This window comes from Leptonychotes weddellii, chromosome 9 (genome assembly GCF_054177405.1).
Source record: "Leptonychotes weddellii isolate Sample4059 chromosome 9, ASM5417740v2, whole genome shotgun sequence".
NCBI classification, from domain to species: domain Eukaryota; kingdom Metazoa; phylum Chordata; class Mammalia; order Carnivora; family Phocidae; genus Leptonychotes; species Leptonychotes weddellii.
In genome coordinates this window covers 106566828-106585039 of record NC_138377.1, presented here as the reverse complement: position 1 = coordinate 106585039, position 18212 = coordinate 106566828, and the positions used below count along the sequence as shown (strand labels likewise).

At 45.3% G+C, this 18212-nt stretch overlaps 1 protein-coding gene across 2 annotated transcripts in view; it reads left to right on the top strand.

The window, feature by feature from the left end:
- Positions 1 to 12649: 12649 nt before the first annotated feature.
- The window catches only part of LOC102749517 (phospholipid-transporting ATPase VA-like), an 80128-nt gene continuing 74565 nt past the window's right edge, over positions 12650 to 18212 (top strand). Inside the window, exon 1 of one of the 2 annotated variants that reach the window (XM_081831482.1) lies at positions 12650 to 13302. In XM_081831482.1, coding sequence (XP_081687608.1) covers positions 12842 to 13302 — 461 coding nt within the window. In that variant the 5' untranslated portion in view covers positions 12650 to 12841. The remainder of the gene's footprint in view (positions 13303 to 18212) is intronic. The other variant, XM_081831481.1, reaches the window with a different exon arrangement.

The window sequence follows — 18212 nt, the reverse complement described above, 5'->3', positions numbered from 1 at the left end:
ATCAATAATATATATTATTGAGCCAAACATGAATTTGGTTATTCTATAAGATAAAATTGGATATAGGAAGAAGAACCTCCCTTACCTACCCATCTTCCTATAGCTTGGTCATAGCAAGTGTTTACTCAATAAATCATTAATTAATTAATCTCTCATCTTAGGGATTGCTATGGGTTGAATTGTGTTCCCCCAAATCCATACATTGAAGTCCTAACCCCCAGTACCTCAGGATGTGACCTTATTTGGAAATAGAGTTTATTCAGATACAACTCATAAAGGGAAGTTGAGGTCACACTGGAGCAGGGTGGGCCCAATATAACTTGTGTCCTTATAAAAAGGGGAAATTTGGAGACAGACACACACAGGGAGAATGCCCTGTGAACATGAGGGCAGAGATCTACAAGTCAAGGAGTGCCAAACATTACCAGCAAAACACCAGAAGCTAAGGGAGAGGTCAGGAACATATTCTCCCCCAGGGCCCTCAGATGGAACCAACCTCCCTGACATCTTGATTTTGGATTCTAACCTTTGAAATTATGAAAAAATATCTTTCTGTTGTTTAAGGCACCCAGTTTGTGGTACTTTGTGATGGCAGCCCTAGAAAATCAATACAGGGATATATTGCTATTTACTTTGTTCAGATTCCATAAATGAGATATTACACATATTATTACTACACATAGCATTTTCTGACTTCCTTTTTTCACTCATCGACATATGGATTTCTTTCTGTCCTTCTTCACATTTGATTCTACCTCATTTTTTAAAAATCGATGCATAGTATGCATCGTGTGGACTTACATTTTCTCTGTTAAAATGTTGTTTACCTTTTACATGTTAATATGTTAGACCTTAATAGCAAAGAGGGATTAAATTATATAGTTGATCTTGTCTTTTATAGCTTCTGGTTTTTGTTCTTGTTTAGAAAAATCTTCCCACTCCGACATTATAAAGATAGCATGTATTTCTATAATATTTTCCTTTTTACAAAATTAAATAATTAATCCACCTAGAATTTATTTTATTTTATTTATTTTTTTGACAGAAGAGGAAAAGTCTTTGCTAGTTTTACAAAGACTTGTGAAAGGGGCGCCTGGCTGGCTCAGTAGGTGGAGCGTGTGACTCTTGATCTCCTGGTTTTAAGTGCAAGCCCCACGCTGGGTGTAGAGATTACTTTAAAATAATAAAAAATGTCAAGGGCTAGGAGGCTGGAAATCAGGAAAGGCTCCCCTGGTCACCTGGGCGGCTCAGTCGGTTAAGCATCTACCTTTGCCTCAGGTCATGGTCCCGGGGTCCTGGGATCTAGTCCTGTGTCTGACTCCCTGCTCAGCGGGGAGTCTACTTCTCCCTGCTGCTCATGCTCTCTCTCTCTTTCTCTCTCAAATAAATAAATAAATCTAAAAAGAAAGAAAGAAAGGCTCCTCTGATGAGGCCCCAAATGAGCTGAATCTTGAAAGATGAATCTTGCCAAGGCAGCCATCAGGGATGCCCATCCACCTAACACAGGTCAATCCACCTAGAATTTATTTTAGTTTATGGTGTGAGATTAGGATTTGACATTTTTCCCTAAATAGTCAATTTTTCCAACAGGCTATATTTAAAAGTTCTTCCTTTCCTCTATTGATTTAAAACTCCACATTTATCGCAGACCAAACTTCCATAAATACAGAAATTAGTTACGTTTGTCCTGGTTATACATTCCTTCATGAAAACCATCAGGAATAATAGCTTTAATTGACATACAGTAGGATATAGCCTTCTTCTTTTTTTTTTTTGAAAGTGGAAAGTATAGTATTTCTTTTTCTTTTTCTTTTTTTTTGTCCACCTTTTAAGTAAATCATTTGATATTCAAACATTCTACGTTACATATGTTAGTTATAAAGCATAATAATACACTTGAATAATAGTTATCTATTACTAAAAATCAAATTACTCAAACAACAGTCACTTTAAACAACAACAGTTATTTATTATCTCTCAGGTTTCTGTAGTTCAGGAATTCAGGAGCAGCTTAACCGGGGGGTGGGGGGTGGGGGTCTTCACAACCCCAAGATGCATTAAGATGTTGGCCAAGGCTACAAACATCTAAATGCTTGATTAGAGCTGGAGGATCCACTTTCAGCTTGGCTGGCAGTTGGCAGAAGATCTCAGCTCCTTGCCAGATGGATCTCACATAGGGCTGCGTGGGTGCCCTTCACCATGGTAGCTGGTTTTCCCTGGACAAGTGATCCAAGAAGGGAGGCAGAAACTGCAATGTCTTATGATCAAGCCTTGGAGATCACACATTGTCATTTCCTCGGTATCCCATTGTTTATACATATCATCTCTGTTCAGTGTAGGAGGGGACTACACAAGGGTGGTGATACCAGGAGATGGGGATCACTGGGGGCCACAACACAGAACACCCAGGAACTCACCAAGACCAAGAAATTGTACACTACCAATAATTTTCATCTACCCATGTGTCCTTTCCTTACCACAGCCCCCTACCTCCCTTTGGTATGTATCATTCCACCTTGTTTTTGTGTGTGTGTGTTTTTTTTAATGTCTGCATTTTCAAAAAAACTTTATTTTGAAATAATTGTAGATTCATATACAACTGTGAGAAATAACACAGGGAGATTCAGTATACTCTTCACCAAGTTTTCTTCAATGTTAACACCTTACAGAACTATAACACAGTATTACAACCAGAAAATTAACATTAATATGATTTATTGACTTGATTCGAATGTCACCATGCACTCATGTTTTACATGCAGTCATGTGTGTGTATTTGTGTGTGAATTTAGTTCTTTTAAATGTGGGGCTTGAACTCACAGCCCAGAGATCAAGAGTTGCATGCTTCACCAACTGAGCCCGCCAGGAGGCCCACTGTGTATGAATTTAGTTCTATACAATTTTGTTGCATGTGTAGATTTATGTGATCACACTATAGTCAAGATACGGAATGCTTCCACCACAAGGACCCCTAGCAGTACCCATATATCTCCCTCCCAAACCACATTTGTTCTCCATCTCTATTACTTTGTCATCTCAAAACTGGAATGGAATCATACAGTATGTAACCTTTTGGCTTTTTTTCTGAGCATAATTCCCTTGAGATCCATCCAAGCTGTTGTGTGCCTCAGTAGCTCATGTCTTTCCTTGCTGAATAGTTAATTCGTGATCGGGATGTACCACAATCTGTTTATCCACTTACCTGTTCTAGACACTTGATTTCTTCCCAGTTTCTAGCTATTATGAATAACACTGCTGCTATCAACATTTGTGTACACGTTTTGTGTGAATGTAAGTTTTAATTTACCCAGGATAAACATCTAATAGTGTAATCACTGAATTACAGGGTAAGCACATGTTTAGTTTTGTAAAAAACTGCTTTATCACAGATAAAAGTAGCTGAACTGCTCCATAAAAACAGTATTGTCATGTATGTAGTCTTCTGGGACTTGCTTTTTCACCTAACATTAGGTTTCCAAGATCCCTTCACATTGCTGCATGTAGCTGTAGTTTGTTTTCATGGTCGTACAAATTTTTCATTTTGTGATTTACTATACACAAAGGTGGAGCAAGTTGCTCCCTTTATGAATAAGCACATCATTTACAAAGGAAGTGTTCATGTGCAAGATTTCTTTGGCATATTCTTAGGGATGGGTGCTGAGGTTTAAGGACTTTGTTCAAATTTCAGATGGGATACCTGGTTAACCAAAGCAGCTGCATCCATTCATAGTTCCAGGGGCAATGTTGGAAAGTTCCTTCTAATCCACATCTTCAAAAGCCTTAAGTATTTGACTTCTTAATTTTTGTTGTCAGTGTAGTGGGTTATTAATTTCCTATATCCGAAATGGTTTTTTAACTTACTTGTCTTCATTTATTCTTCAGTTACTTATATTCAAGCTGTCAAGTTGAAAAAAAATAATAAATCCAGTTGGAATCAGTTTGGAAAATACATAAAATCCACAGGTTAGTTTAAGAAGCAAGCACACTCAGAGAAATGGCATATTTCTATATTTATTCAGAGATATCTTCCTTTACCACCTTCAGCAAAATCTTAAGTTGTGATCATATATTCCTCATCTGTGATATTGGGATAAAAATTCTCCTACCTCATGGAATGGCCAAGAGGATGAAGATAGTCATTATAAAATGAGCAAGCACATGCCTGGCAGGCATTACATTCTCTACAAAGGTTAAATATTATTTCTTCTATTGTTGGTTTTTATTATGATTATTTGCATACATCTTGAACTGACAATTTTTGCTTTTCTTTAGGTATTTTATATAACTCTAAAAATGAGATCCTTCTGTTGATCCATTACATTTTCTAATTGGTTCTTGCTTATACATGAAAAACTTATGATGTACATTTTTATTTTATAGTTACCTGTATTACTAACCACTTTCCTGGATAAAAGCCATGATGTTGTGGGGTACCTGGGTGGCTCAGTCAGTTAAGTGTTCAACTCTTGGTTTTGGCTCAGGTCATGTTTCAGGGTCATGGAATTGAGCCCAGCGTTGGGCTCTGTGCTCAGCATGGAGTCTGCTTGGGATTCTTTCTCTCTTCCTCTCCCTCCCCCTCTGCCCTCCTTGCCCCCAGCCTCAACCATTTGTGCATGCTCATGCACAATCCTCTCTCTCTCAAATAAATAAATAAAATCTTTAAAAAAAATAATGTTGCAAACAGTGATAAATTGTTCCTTTTTTTTCTGGTATTTATACTTATAAATATTAAAATATGGTAATAAACTATAAATAAACTATATGTGGTTCCTTTGCAATTCCACTTTCCAATTTTTTTTTTTTTTTTTTTTTTTTTTTTTTTAGAAATTTTTTTTTTAAGACTTTATTTATTTGCGAGAGAGACAATGAGAGACAGAGAGCATGAGAGGGAGGAGGGTCAGAGGGAGAAGCAGACTCGCTGCCGAGCAGGGAGCCCGATGCGGGACTCGATCCCGGGACTCCAGAATCATGACCTGAGCCGAAGGCAGTCACTTAACCGACTGAGCCACCCAGGCGCCCGCCACTTTCCAATTTTTAATAGGAGGTTTTGTTAGCCTTGTGGAATAAATTGAGAAGGTCTCAATATCTTCCTGTACTATATTATAAATAAAATAAATTAACTGTTTTGAAGTTTCAACAGAATTTATCTGTCAAAGGGTCTCCATTGGGTGCTTTTGAAGCATGGATTTCTGAGGACACTTTCAAGACCTCCTGGGGCTTAATATATTCATCTATTCAAAATGCTTTTTTCTTTTTTCTGCGTCACTTATATTAATATGTTAATTTATATTTTGCTAATTGTAGAAAGTATATTATCACGGATAGGAAGGTAATATTTTTTCTTTCAGAAAACAAGCATGCGTGATTGTCTCTCTAGACGCTTGCTTGTCTACAAATGCATTTAAATTGCAAGATAGCTGGATATCAAGTTGACTAATAAAGAAACCTATACTCAAAATATGCTTCCCACAGAATGGTGCTGTCTTTTCATCACATAATGAAAGTAAATATTTATTTGTTGAATACTTGCTAGAGGCAGCCCTGTGTGGCCCTGGGGGCATGGGGCCTCGGTAAATGGCTAGACACCGAGCCCTGCGCAGGGGAGCTGAGGTCTCCCAGTGCTGGAGAAGGTGCCCCTCACAAACAAGCACATGGCACATCAGATATGGGAAATCAGACAGAGCTGGTTGGGGACAGGATGGGATGCATGGGGAGAGGGGCCTGGAGAGTCCTGTCCCAAGTGCTGGACTCAGCTCTCTGGTGTACTCCTCCTTCTGGGTCTTAGCCTCATTACCTTTGCTCTCTGTTAGCTCTCTGATGCTTCCAAATAGATTTTCTGTTAATGTTTTGCCCATCTTTTCTAGATGTCCTCTGAAGCCTTGGTCCAATTTACCTTGTCTACCAGTAGCATGGGCAGACAGGCAGGCCATTACCTGGATCCATCCTCCAGATGGGTAGCCTCTTCTCTATTTTCATTTCTTTATCTTTATGCCCTGTATTCTGAAAGAATTCCTCAATCTGATCATCCAGACCGCTAATTTTGCCCCTTCATTATGTTTTTTAAATTATGATAAAATACACACAATATAAAATTTATCACCTTAATCATTTTTGGGGTGTACAGTTAAGCGATAGCAAGTACATTCACACTGTTGTGGACTGTGTTTTTAAAAAAATATGTAATCTGTGCTGTCTTTACTCCCAAGAATTCTTCACTGTTCCTCATTTGCTTCTTTTCCATGGTAATTTTATGAATGGGCTGGTCTTCTAGAACTTTTTAAGGATAATAATAATGGCGTTTAATATTATTTTCTGTGTTCTGTTAGATCTGTATTCTGAGAGGAAAAATCCACCTCTGTGGAGTTTGCTTTTTTTCATGTTAGCAGTTCTTCTCAAATACAGCAATGAGAGCAACTTGTCAAAATAGCCAGCATGGGGTCTGGAGTGGCACACTGATCCTGGATGCAGTGAATTACTGACCCTTTTATCTCCCCAAGTGTCCCACAATGGCTTGTGCTCCCAGGCCTGCCTTACTCACATTTTGGGCTTTCTTAGGAGATCTGTCTGGAGCCTCCCCCACCCCCCCCTTTTTTTTTAAACAGCATTGTCTACTTGATTATATAATGTATTTTCTTACATTTATTAGATTTCCTCACCAATTCACTTTTATCTACTTTTTATCTCTCAGATATCCCTCATTACTATCTTCTGAAGAAACTTCTTTTGTCTTCTGAAGATACTTTCCCGTTTCCCAGCACAACTATACATTTCTCCTTTCAAGTATATCATCTGTCTTTTTAATAGGAATTTCATTTGAAGAAAAGGAGATCAATTGTGCTGAGGCAAGTATCCTAAAATAGAACTTTTTATTTAAGTCTCTGGAATTTGGCATTTCTGGGATTTGAAACAGTATCATGGATTCAGCTTGTTGGATCATTATCCAATTAATATAACCTAATTTTTCACAGCTCTATACTTTGATAATTTAATTTAAATGAATGTTAAGGCCTTGTTAATTAATGGGCAATATCTGTGCCTAACTTTACACATTACAAATTTCAGAATCTCTTATGACTTTTTTTCTTAAATTAGGGACACTCACAAGAATAACTATTAAACAAACACTATCAGGTTAAAATGTTGTAGAATGCAATTTTTACTTATTCCATAAGCATTTATTAAGCAAGTGTCACACCACCAAAGTAGTACATGAAAGCTGGAAGCAATCTTCACGACTGTTTCATCTGACTCCTGACATTTTTCAGTGAGAAAGTATCATCCAGTCTCTCCTATTTACATTCTATCTGTAGGTACAATCTTCTCATCACACAGCTCTAAATCACAGGTATCTTCTGACATGGCCCAGATCTGTACCTCTAGTGCTGGCTTTTCCTATCACTGCAAGACTTTACTATCCTGCTGCCTACTTGACATTCATTAGATGTCAAACAGGCACTTCAAGCTTGACATGGCGTATGTTAGCTTTGTATTTTCTTCCCCAAATCTGTTCTTCTTTGTGGGAGTAGGAAAATTTTTCCTTCTTCCATCCTAGGTTCTTGGCTGGTCTAATAATTAAATTCATAGGAGAAAAATAAATTTGTACTTACAAGGGTCCCATAAAAATATGAGACTCAAAAAGTAACCAATGCAGGAAGCTTTTGTACCTTTTAGACAAAAAATGGTAAGAAATTGGTGAAGTGACAAGGTCTGTTTATATAGCCTTCTTGGTCTTAAATTCCCAGTCTCTGGTGATAAGTTTACCTTCTACCCTCCTGGCACAGTGAGGATACCTTTCACATAGGACATTTGTTTTCTGCTTTTGGAGGGACAAAGGAGGGTCAGTGTGCTTCCCTCTTGCACTCACTGGTTCTCAAGTCACTTTATTTTTAAAAGATTTTATTTATTTATTTGACAGAGAGAGAGAGTATGTGAGAGAGCACAAGCAGGGGGAGCGGCAGAAGGAGAGGGAGAAGCAGACTTCCCTGCTGAGCAGGGAGCCTAAAGTGGGGCTTGATCCCAGGATCCTGAGATCATGACCTGAGCCTAAGACAGACACTTAACTGACTGAGTCACCCAGAGCCTCAAGTCACTTTAATTTAAAATAATCAACATGCCAAAGTGGCATATTTGGGAGCTGGAATATTCTACAATCCTTCATCCCCAAGTCATTAACCAAACTCTTGAGTTTTATTCTTGATTCACTTCTTTTCCTCATCTAAATATCCAACCTGTTGGCCTATCATGTTGACTCTACCTGGAGTCATCTCTGTCTATCCACTTCCTAGAGCCTAAGCCACCTTTTCCTTCATTGCCTTGCCTGCTCCCACTGGGCTCCAAATCTATCTTCCACCTTTTAAAAGGGAAAATAAGATCCTCTCACCTCATGCCTCTGCTGAGGGCAGTCCACAGCTTCCTGTTGCACTGGGAGCAAATCCAGAGGCCTATCCCATCCAAAGGCAGGCCTGGCCCTGCACGCTGGCCCCTCTGCCTCCCTCCCACTCCTGGTCACATTCTCCTCCACCCAGACTCATTCTTTGACTCCCAACTGACATCTCTGGCTGGGCCTCCCAGCTGACCTTGGCTGTGTGCACCCCTGCCAGACCACCCCAGGCCTGACCCTCCCATTGTCTTCAGTCCTCAGTAACTCGTTATCCATTGCTTGGGCCCTTCTCAACTTTGTTCCCTCTTTCACACCCCACACCCAGTTCAATGGCATATCATGTCTGCTTTAATAAGGCCACGTCCCACCCTGCATCATGACCACTCCCATAGGAACCACTAATCTTTCTCTCCAGGATTATTACAATGGCCTCTTACTATCTCCTTCTTACTGACCCAGCTCCTCTGCATTCTATTCACACAGCAACTGATTATCGGTTGAGAACCTAAGTTCAGTCACTTGACTCCTGTGCTCAAAGCCCTCCAAGGCTTCCCTTCTCATTCAGCTAAAAGCCAAAATCCTTACTGTGATTCTTCAGGCCCTACATGAGCCCACTCTGGGCTACATCTCTGCTTGCCCACTCGGCTCAAGACAGCTGGGCCATCTCCCTGGGCCTGGAACCCCACGTTCTTCTACACTTGCTTGTTCTTCCCCAAGACATCTCTGCAGCTTGTTTCCTTCACCTTTGCTGAGGGTTGCCTCAGGAGGCCCCCTCGGAAAGCCCTAGCTACAGCAGCCCAGACACACCCCTCCCTGCTGGGTTCCCTGTGCCCCTCCATTTCCTATGTCCTTCTTGTTGGAATACCTTCAGAGAACACAGAGAGCAGGGACTTAGAGGTGTTCTGGAAGTGTCTTGTTTAGTTGCTGCCAATGTTAAGGGATGCTGATTCCAATGTGTGTCTGTGAGGTTCCCCCCCTCATACTACCAAGCAATTCTTTGACACCAGCTGTGTGTCCTATAATTCAACCCAATTCTGACACTCTCTGGAGACTGTGTCAGATCTCACAGGTTAAGGGCTCAGTCCTGCAAGACTGCCTCCCACATACACACACACTTCAGATGCTAATCACAAGTTCAGGTTATCACCTGTGCTTCTGACCAGCTGGCTATACATCAGATGTTCCCCAACAACCCTCTCCTTGGGTTTAATTAATTTGTTAGAGCAGCTCACAGAACTCAGAGAAACATTATACTTACCAGATTACCAGTTTATTATAAAACGGTATAAGTCAGGAACAGTCAGATGGAAGAGATGCATAGGGCAAATATGGGGGAAGGGCATGGAGGTTCCATACCCTGTCTGGGAGCGCCACTCTCTCTGAATCTCTGTTGTTCACAACCTGGAAACTCTCCAAACGCCATCCTTTTGGGTTTTTATGGAGGCTTCATTACACAGACACATTAAAACATTGGCCATTGGCAATTGATTTGACCTCCAGCTCCTCTCTCCTCCCTGGAGGTCAACAGAGTTGGGCTGAAAGTTCCAACTTTCTAATTACACGGTTGGTTCCCCTGGCAACCAGCCCCCATCTAAAGTGCTTTCTAAAAGTCACCTCATAAACTCAGGTGTGTTTAGAAGGGTTTGTTATGAATATCAGGACAACTTTAGCACTCATCACTTAGGATTCCAAGGGTTTAGGAGCTCTATGCCAGAAATGGGGATGGAGACTAAATATATATTTTTTATTATAAATCACAATATCACAGTCTCTTCCTACTAGAATGTTAGATCCATGAGAATTATCTGTTGTCATCAACAATTCTTCCGAGTCAGTCCCCAGCACCTAGAACAGTGCAGGGCACACAGTGGGTGAAGAATAAGTATTTACCGAAGGAGGACAATTAAAGTGACTTGCACAGGGCGTGGTCAGAACTCAGTGGTCCAGATCACCAACCCAGAGTTCATCCAAGCCTGGTCCTGGCCCAGGCAGTCGGGTCTGAGAGTTTAACTGGCAGAAGACATCCAAGCTCAAAACCCCAGCAGAGCAATCTAAGGGAGGTTTACATACCACTGCATATACATCGGGACAGAAGTAATTTCTTGAGGTTCAGTGGATCACAAGTGTGGAAACTTCCTGGGAGGCCAGGTGAGTGAGGTCTTAGCAACCATATTGAATTTGGATTGGTGAAGAGCAGGTGGGGAAAGAGTCCAGGCTTAAGGAGCAGTGTGACTCATGGAATCTTGGAACCTTAGAGCGGAATGTAGATAGGAATGAACAAGGCCTGTTCTGAGAAGGGTAAGGAGACCTCTTGCCCTGGGGCTGGTCCAGGAGTAGGGAGGGGTGGAGTTAAATCAGTAAGTTGGTGCCAGTACCCCTGAGGGCCTCAAGGGACCTCTGCCTGAGGAGTCAGCATTTGACCCTGTAAGCAACAGAGGACTCGGGTAAGCTCGAGGGTAAAGAAATGAAGTGAAGGGGTCCAATAGTTCAAGGAACGATTTTGGCAACATGTGGTCTGATTGAAGCAAGGAGACTGGGAGGCAGGGAGACCCACCCAGAAGCTCTGGGGCCACACTGGGGATACCTATAGGGATGGAGGCATCTATGGAAATGGAGGGAGCCAGTAGGCCCTGGGGCCTCACTGGGTTAGATGATGGAGGAAAAGGAGGGTCCGTGAGGTTTTAGTCATTGGAAACCAGGGAAGCTGTGGTCCTTCGTTTGCTGTTAATACTCAATTTGGGATGCCATTGGTTCATCATGAGATCTGATTTCTTTCCCTGAAAATGCAGGTACTTTAGCCAAATCTTTCTCTGAGCCAGGCCTCTACACACTAATATTCTGCCCTTAGGAATGGCATGGGGGAGAGGCTTGATATATGGCATACAGTATTTTCTTAGTATCTGTCACTTTACCCTCCTTATGCTGGATTCTGAGAAATACTGTGGTCTGTGGCAAGGCTCCCTGTAGAGCTGTGAGACCCTGGCCTGGCTCGATGGGGTGTGAGCCCCAGGGTACAGGAGGTGAGAGAGTGTTGTGGAGGAAGACATAAGCGATTTGAGCAAAGCTAGGGAAGTGACTTCTAGCAGGCACAGAAGGGACAACCCAGTGTCAGCAGAGGCTGCTACGGTGGTCTCTTGGGAGATGATAGAGTATCCCAATGCAAGAGGAGAAAGGAGGGACTGGCCTCCAGGAGGCCAACAGCTCCCAGAATCAAGACAGGCAGTACCCATAAGGGCTCTTCTCGCCCACATCCTCAGCCAGAGTCTCCTTGCCAAGAAATCTCTGCTTCTTATCCCTGTACTCCAAAGCAGAAGGCCAAACTGTCACAGCTGTGGTCTATCTGGGGGAGAGTGTTACTGCAGAAATGGGGACTCCTCAATACCTTCTGCCATACCCAGCATATTCTCCCACCCCCATCGTTCATATGCTCCCCTCTCTGATTCCTCACGAATACTGAGGGGAGCCCTTTGCCCCAAAAGACACTTCTGCAATTCTGGTCCTCTCCTCCCCTCCCAACAACCATTTTCAATTTCCTGTCACAACTTCTCCGAGGCCACCTCAGAACTGCAGCACACAGGGATATTTTGGCTCTGAGCGTTTACCAGAGAGGAAAAGAAAAATACCTCAAACCAAAGCCTGCCTTTGCCACTGAAATATTCCTCCTTACAAAAAAAAAAAAAAGCCTGTGTAGGGAAGTAAGGAAAAGCAGCGATGATCAGGGAAAGGGAAAAGTCTAGTTACCCAAGAAGTGAATTTGAAAGTAGGTGGAGGTTGAGCAGGCATAGGGAAGGGTGTAGAGGCAACAGAATCCCGACTTCTTGGGCTCTCCCCAAAAGCAGTTATCCTCGGTAAATGAGATTTAAAAATCGTAGCATTGGTATGCCATTGCTCATTTGGATTTTGATTCTAGTTGATTCCAGGAGGCTCCTAACCCGGGTTCCCAGACCGTTTCCCTGTCCAGGGCCTGGGAAGCAGAGCTGGCCCAGGAAGAGCCTGACCAAGCTGCCAGGGGACTGCGGTGCCTTTGCTCTCACACTCTACAGCTTCCTCTCTCCTACCGGTGGTAGGGCGCATTTGCACTGTTCTGGGACTAACTGATGCTTCTGGAAACGAAACTAAACTGCTCTAAAGTTTTCAGCTCGGGTCTTTCTGTTTCCCGCTATCCGCGGTATCCCAGCCTGGGCGCGGCGCGGGGCGGGGCCAGGAGCTGCGGCGGCGGAAGCGGCCAGGCAGGCGCGAGTACAAGGGGGTTCTGTGCCGCGCGCGCCGCCCCGCCCCGCCTGCTCCCTGCCCCGACAGCGGACCAGCGGGCGGGGCGGGGCGGGCGCTGACCGCCTTCTCCTTGCGTCCCGCAGGCGGGGAGCCCGCGCCACCGCGCCCGGGCCGCCGGCGATGATCACCTAGGAGGCTGGCGCGGACGGGCGCGAACTGCGGAGGAGCCGGGCGCGGCGACACGCGGCCATGGAGCGGGAGCCGGCGGCGGCCGAGGAGCCCGGGTCTCCGGGTCGTCGTCGTCGGCGGCGGCGGCGCAGGGACGGCAGGACGCGCGTGGTGCGCTCCAACCTGCTGCCGCCCCCGGGCGTCGAGGACCCAGCGGCCGGCGCGGCCAAGGGTGCGCGGCGGCGGCGGCGCGGGGGCGCCCAGCACCTGGCGGACAACCGGCTCAAGACCACCAAGTACACTCTACTGTCCTTCCTGCCCAAGAACCTGTTCGAGCAGTTCCACCGCCTGGCCAACGTGTACTTTGTCTTCATCGCGCTGCTCAACTTCGTGCCGGCGGTGAACGCCTTCCAGCCCGGCCTGGCGCTGGCGCCCGTGCTCTTCATCCTGGCCGTCACGGCCTTCAAGGACCTGTGGGAGGACTACAGCCGCCACCGCTCGGACCACGAGATCAACCACCTGGGCTGCCTCGTCTTCAGCAGGTGAGCTGGGCGCTCCGGGCTGTGGCGCGCAGGGTCAGCTCAGGGCCACGGCGCTCCGGGAACCTGGTGTTGGGCGCGGTGTGAGTGGCACCGAGCGGGGTGACCCAGGAGCGGCTCGACGGGGGGCTAAGGGCCCGGCCTCTTTTGCGCCCGGGGACGCAGAAAGCAGGAAACCTAAATGCTGGGCGCGCGGGGGCTCCCCTGCCCCTGATTGGCACTCAGACGCCGCGTCCAAACCAGAATGATCCCAGGGCTGGAATCCAGCAGCCGATGGGCGTCCTCATCCTCGCCGCTCCCGCCTTTTAAGTAAAAAGGAGGGAAATCCATGCCCTGCGCTCTGGCTTGAAGTCCTAGCTTCAGTTTTCGGTCAGGCTCTCTAGGACAGGTTGTTTAACACGTTTAACAACCAACACAGGTACGTAAAGCTCAAGCTCAGATAATCTCTCTTCTTGGGACAACAGTGAAACTGCCACCAAGTTTTGGTGTGACCAGCACAGACATATAAAAAAGCAGGGGTAATAATAACAGCGTCCCTCCGTTGATGTGAGCTGTGAGCAGGCCACCCAACTGGGCACCATCCCATAGTTGACTGTTTAATGTTAGTTTTCTAAAAATTAACCCCAGTTTCCAAATGGAAAGATTGAAGCTTTGAGGGGTTTTTGAGCCCTGCCCATGGTTGGTGAATGTCATTACATTGCGCACACTCTCTCTCCCTGCACCTCCCCAGAGTTTCGGACCCTCAGGCTGGAGGTGACTGCTGTCTCTTCTCCCTTTAGACTCCCCACCCCCAAAAGAGCCACTGGGCTGCAGAGCAATCTTGGAGCTGTGTCTAGTAGCTGAACCCACCTCAAGGTGGAACCCTTCAGGAAGGCAGATGGGCTTGGCTTCCATCCAAAGCTCAGCCCATCTTTCTCTCCTGTTCACCTTGCTTGACTCCTGATGTAAAGGCCTGGTGTGGGCCTCTGAGTTAAGGACATTAGTCTTGTCTGGCTTCCATCACATGTGAGAGGCTTCTAGGAAACCCCTTGTGCTCACAGTGGCAGATTGTTCCCCTAAAAGACGAGGGTCATGGTTATTCCTGCCTCTTAGGATAACATAGATGCAGAGTATTATTTCTGATTCTCCCAGCAATACTGGTTGTGCTTCATACTTATATTACAAATGAGTAAACTGAGGTTCAGAGAGGTTAAGTAACTTGCCCATGGTCACACAGCTGCTGTTTAGTGGTATTGGAATTTGACCCAGGTCTTTTCAGTTCTACAGCTTTTCCAACATTCTGGTCCTTGAGCTCCTTAAATTTATATAAAACTCACTTCAGGAGCTTGTTAGAAATAACAACTCTCAGGTTCTATTGCCATTGTTTCTGACCAAGCTCATCTGGGGTTGGACCTAGGAATCTGAGTATTTAATTAGCACAGAGGTGATGCTTATATAATGGCTCATACTTTGAGTAATGCTGCCCTCTTGCTCTCAAGGGGCGCCCACTGTCCAGTCAGCAAGCATATCGGTGGACAGGGCTGTGGGATTTCCTGGCTCTTGTTTGCAAGAAGCCGGAGGCCAAGAAGGGAGGAGGCACCTATTTCACAAACGTTCTCTGTCCCTAGTGTGAGGACTCTGGGAAGCCGTACCTCTGGCTTCTGTATGACGTAACTCCGGTGGGACTCTGGCAGGTTTAAGTCTTTACACACATACCACTTCCTGTTATTACTGAGCCAGTAGCTCCTGTAGCCTCCTTTTCAGAAATACTTGGGTCTCAGGAAATATAGTGTATTTTCAATGGACAAAGTGTTTTTAGCCCATTAAATCAATTGACCCTTTAAACAACTACCACCCCCAACATCCAGATGAGAAAATAGAGTGGGGCCCAAAAGCAGTTCTCTTCACTCGACCTCAAAAGGGTTCATGGGATTTTGAAACATTCATCTTCCCCTTGGACCACACCTGACCATGTTCTCTTCTATCCTGACCATACTGGGATTCTTAAATAATCAGTAAAACCCTAGGGAGCAGGTCCTCAGGGATAATGGTACTTTCAGGAGAAGTTCCTAAATATCTCCTAGCTCCCAAGATGAATTCCTTGAATGCTTTCCTGGGGAGAGAAGGGGCCTTCTTAGGAAGGTCCCAGGTGCTTATATGTAGGTGTGAGAGAGGTGGTAGCTGTTTCTGGAGAGGACTGTCCAGTCATCCTTGTTCAGAAGCCAGGTCAAACTCTTTGAGATCCAGAAAGTCTGAGATTGATGTTTTCAGGATTGAGCTGTGAATGATGTGGATTTCTGAGCCCTCCCCTCTCCTCTGAGAATGGTGAGTGACTTAAGCACCCATTGCATTCCAAGCCTTAAAACTCCTGTCCATTAACTCAAACTAATGCCCTGATTTGCTCCTCACCATGCCAGGCCCTAGCCAGACCCTGGGATAGAAAAGGGAGGAGGCTGGGTCTTATCTGGAGCTTACTGTGGGGACTGATTGTACTGCAGGATGTGTCCATGGGCAGGGGACCTGGGCAGGGCTCCTAGCCTAGGGGTGTAGGATGCAGGTCAGGAGAGGCCTCCCAGAGGAGGGCATGAGTGAGGACCAGGGAGGATGTGGTCAGATAGGGGGTGGATGCTACCCTTGAAGGAACATGGTGGTGGTGATAGGGTACGACAGGGTCACAGGGCAGCCTGAGACCGCAACCAGGCCATAACCTGTTGTGGGGGCAAGTATATGCTTGAAGCCCAGGATCTCAGGGGGCTGGCATCAGGACTGGCCAGAGAAACCCAGGAGAGGATTTTTAATTTTATGTCCAGCCAGTTTGTTGAGTGCCTTTGGTTACTACAGACAATGGGAAGCATAGTTGTGAACAGTCGAGGTCTGTTCTGTACTCTAACTGATGTGCAGAGAGGTGTAAAATGCAGTCAAAACATATGTAAATGCAGAGCGAGAGCAAAGTTTAGTTGGGGAAGCCTTATCTGCTGACACTGTCTCTGGATGGTGACTTCTCTTGGACATCTCTGTGTTCTGACTGCAGCTGGAAGTGCATCAATTATTCACACCATTATTTATGTGGTGTTTCCCTCAGTAACATAGTCCTTGAGTCCCTTTATGAGAATCCGCATCAGACTTGTTAGAAATGCAGCTTCCCAGCTCCCCCCTCCCCACCCCTGGACTGTTGAGCCTGTGGAGGTGGGAGGGCTGTTATCTACATCATGGCTTTGTTTACACATGGAAGTTTGAGAAGCAGTCCTCTGCTTCCATGTCCTGAGCCCATTGTGTCCTCTCATGGATTTCAGACTGTTGGTATTTAGGCAAATCTTCCTGAGCCATGCCCAGTGGATGAGAGAGAGAGGTGGGTGATCCCAGGGAGTCAGGTCCATTCTGTGGCCTCCTAGCTGGAGGGAATGGTCAGTTTGAGCATCCCTCAGCTGTGGACTAGCGGGCTGGGGTGGGTGTGGGCAGCCCTTCATGGTCATACAGACCTCCTTGGTGCTGGCAAATTCTGGCCAGAGAAGTCCTCTCCCTTGGTGCCACAGGTGAAAAGAAAGGGGGCTTGCTGAGCAGCCAACTGGGACAAGGCTGGTTGTCACCAGAGATCTGGGCTGAGAGGCGAGCAAATGGTTGGAGGGCGCAAGGCTGGTGGGACTGGAAGAGGAGAGTGATGGGAATACAGAGTCAGCCCGGAGAGTGGTGATTCTGGTGGCAGGAAAGCAGAGAATAGTAAGCAGAGGAGGACATTGATGAGGAAGTTGAAGAAGGAACATTCCTAGAAAGGGGTGTTGCCCAGGAGAGGCAAAGGGAAGAAGCAGGGACCACGCATGGAAGAAAGTGCTCTCATCCTCCTCTGCAACCGTAAGGGCAGTGGGTAACACTTATTAAAACAAGCAAACCTTACCCCCTGCTCCCAGAGCAGGCCTTAGAAGGGCACAGCTTGGGGTGGGGGTGCTGCACAAGGCCCCTGCCTCTCCTGCACCCTGTTTCCTAACTTGACAAATGGGGTGCTAGCCCCAGGTCCACATACCCCTTCTGGTGCTCTTGTCCTGTGGCCCTCCCTCCCTCTGCCCCATACCCTGCCTGGGTCAATGTGTAATTTTGTTTCCCTTTTACCTCCATTCCCTTTGTAATGACTCAAAGATGGTCATATTGACAGCTTCCAATGTCTGTCTCCTGGCTGGTGGAAACTAGCATTTCTGCATGAAATAACCTGAGGGGACTTTTCCCCGAATCACTTGGGCTTTGTACTTGGATTTGAGTTCCATCCTCTTTTGGGAAAACAGGTAGTCAGGGGGTGCTATAACGCTTATCTTGGATTTGCTCTAATTTTGTCTGTTCCCTTTCCTTTGATTCTCACCTCATTTCCCCAGCTTACAGGCATTATCTGTCCAACCGGCTTACCCTGGGCTTCATGATTTGTTTTTTCAGAAGAGCCTGAAATGACACCCAGCAAAGTTCTCCTTTTGTTTTCTGTTCATTATCTTGCCTCTCCTCTCCTTCCTTCCCTTTCCTGGGGAGCTACATCTCTTCCTTGTCAGCAGCAGAAACATCTTTTCCCTGGAAGCATAGCAACTTTGTCTTATTTGGAGTAAAAGATTTGCAAAAGCAGAGACACCAGGAGATATCTCTCGGGTATGCTAGGCAGGGGGACACTTGAGGAATAGTATTTGGAAATTGCCATTCACATGCTTTTTAGAAGTTATTTTTCTTTTGATACCTGTCCTATGTCACATGTGACTGGGCTCATGGTGGTCAAGTTGTAGAAAAAGAACCTTTCTTTTCCTAAAAATTTGGTTGCCCTCAGAAGGTAGGCATGGGGCAGTTCTTTTTTACTTATTGATAGGAGGCAAGTGTTTTATGTGTATAATTCCATCTTAACCTAACAACAGTCATATTTTCACATCCCCATTTTTCACAGATGGGGAAACTGAGGCCATAATTCC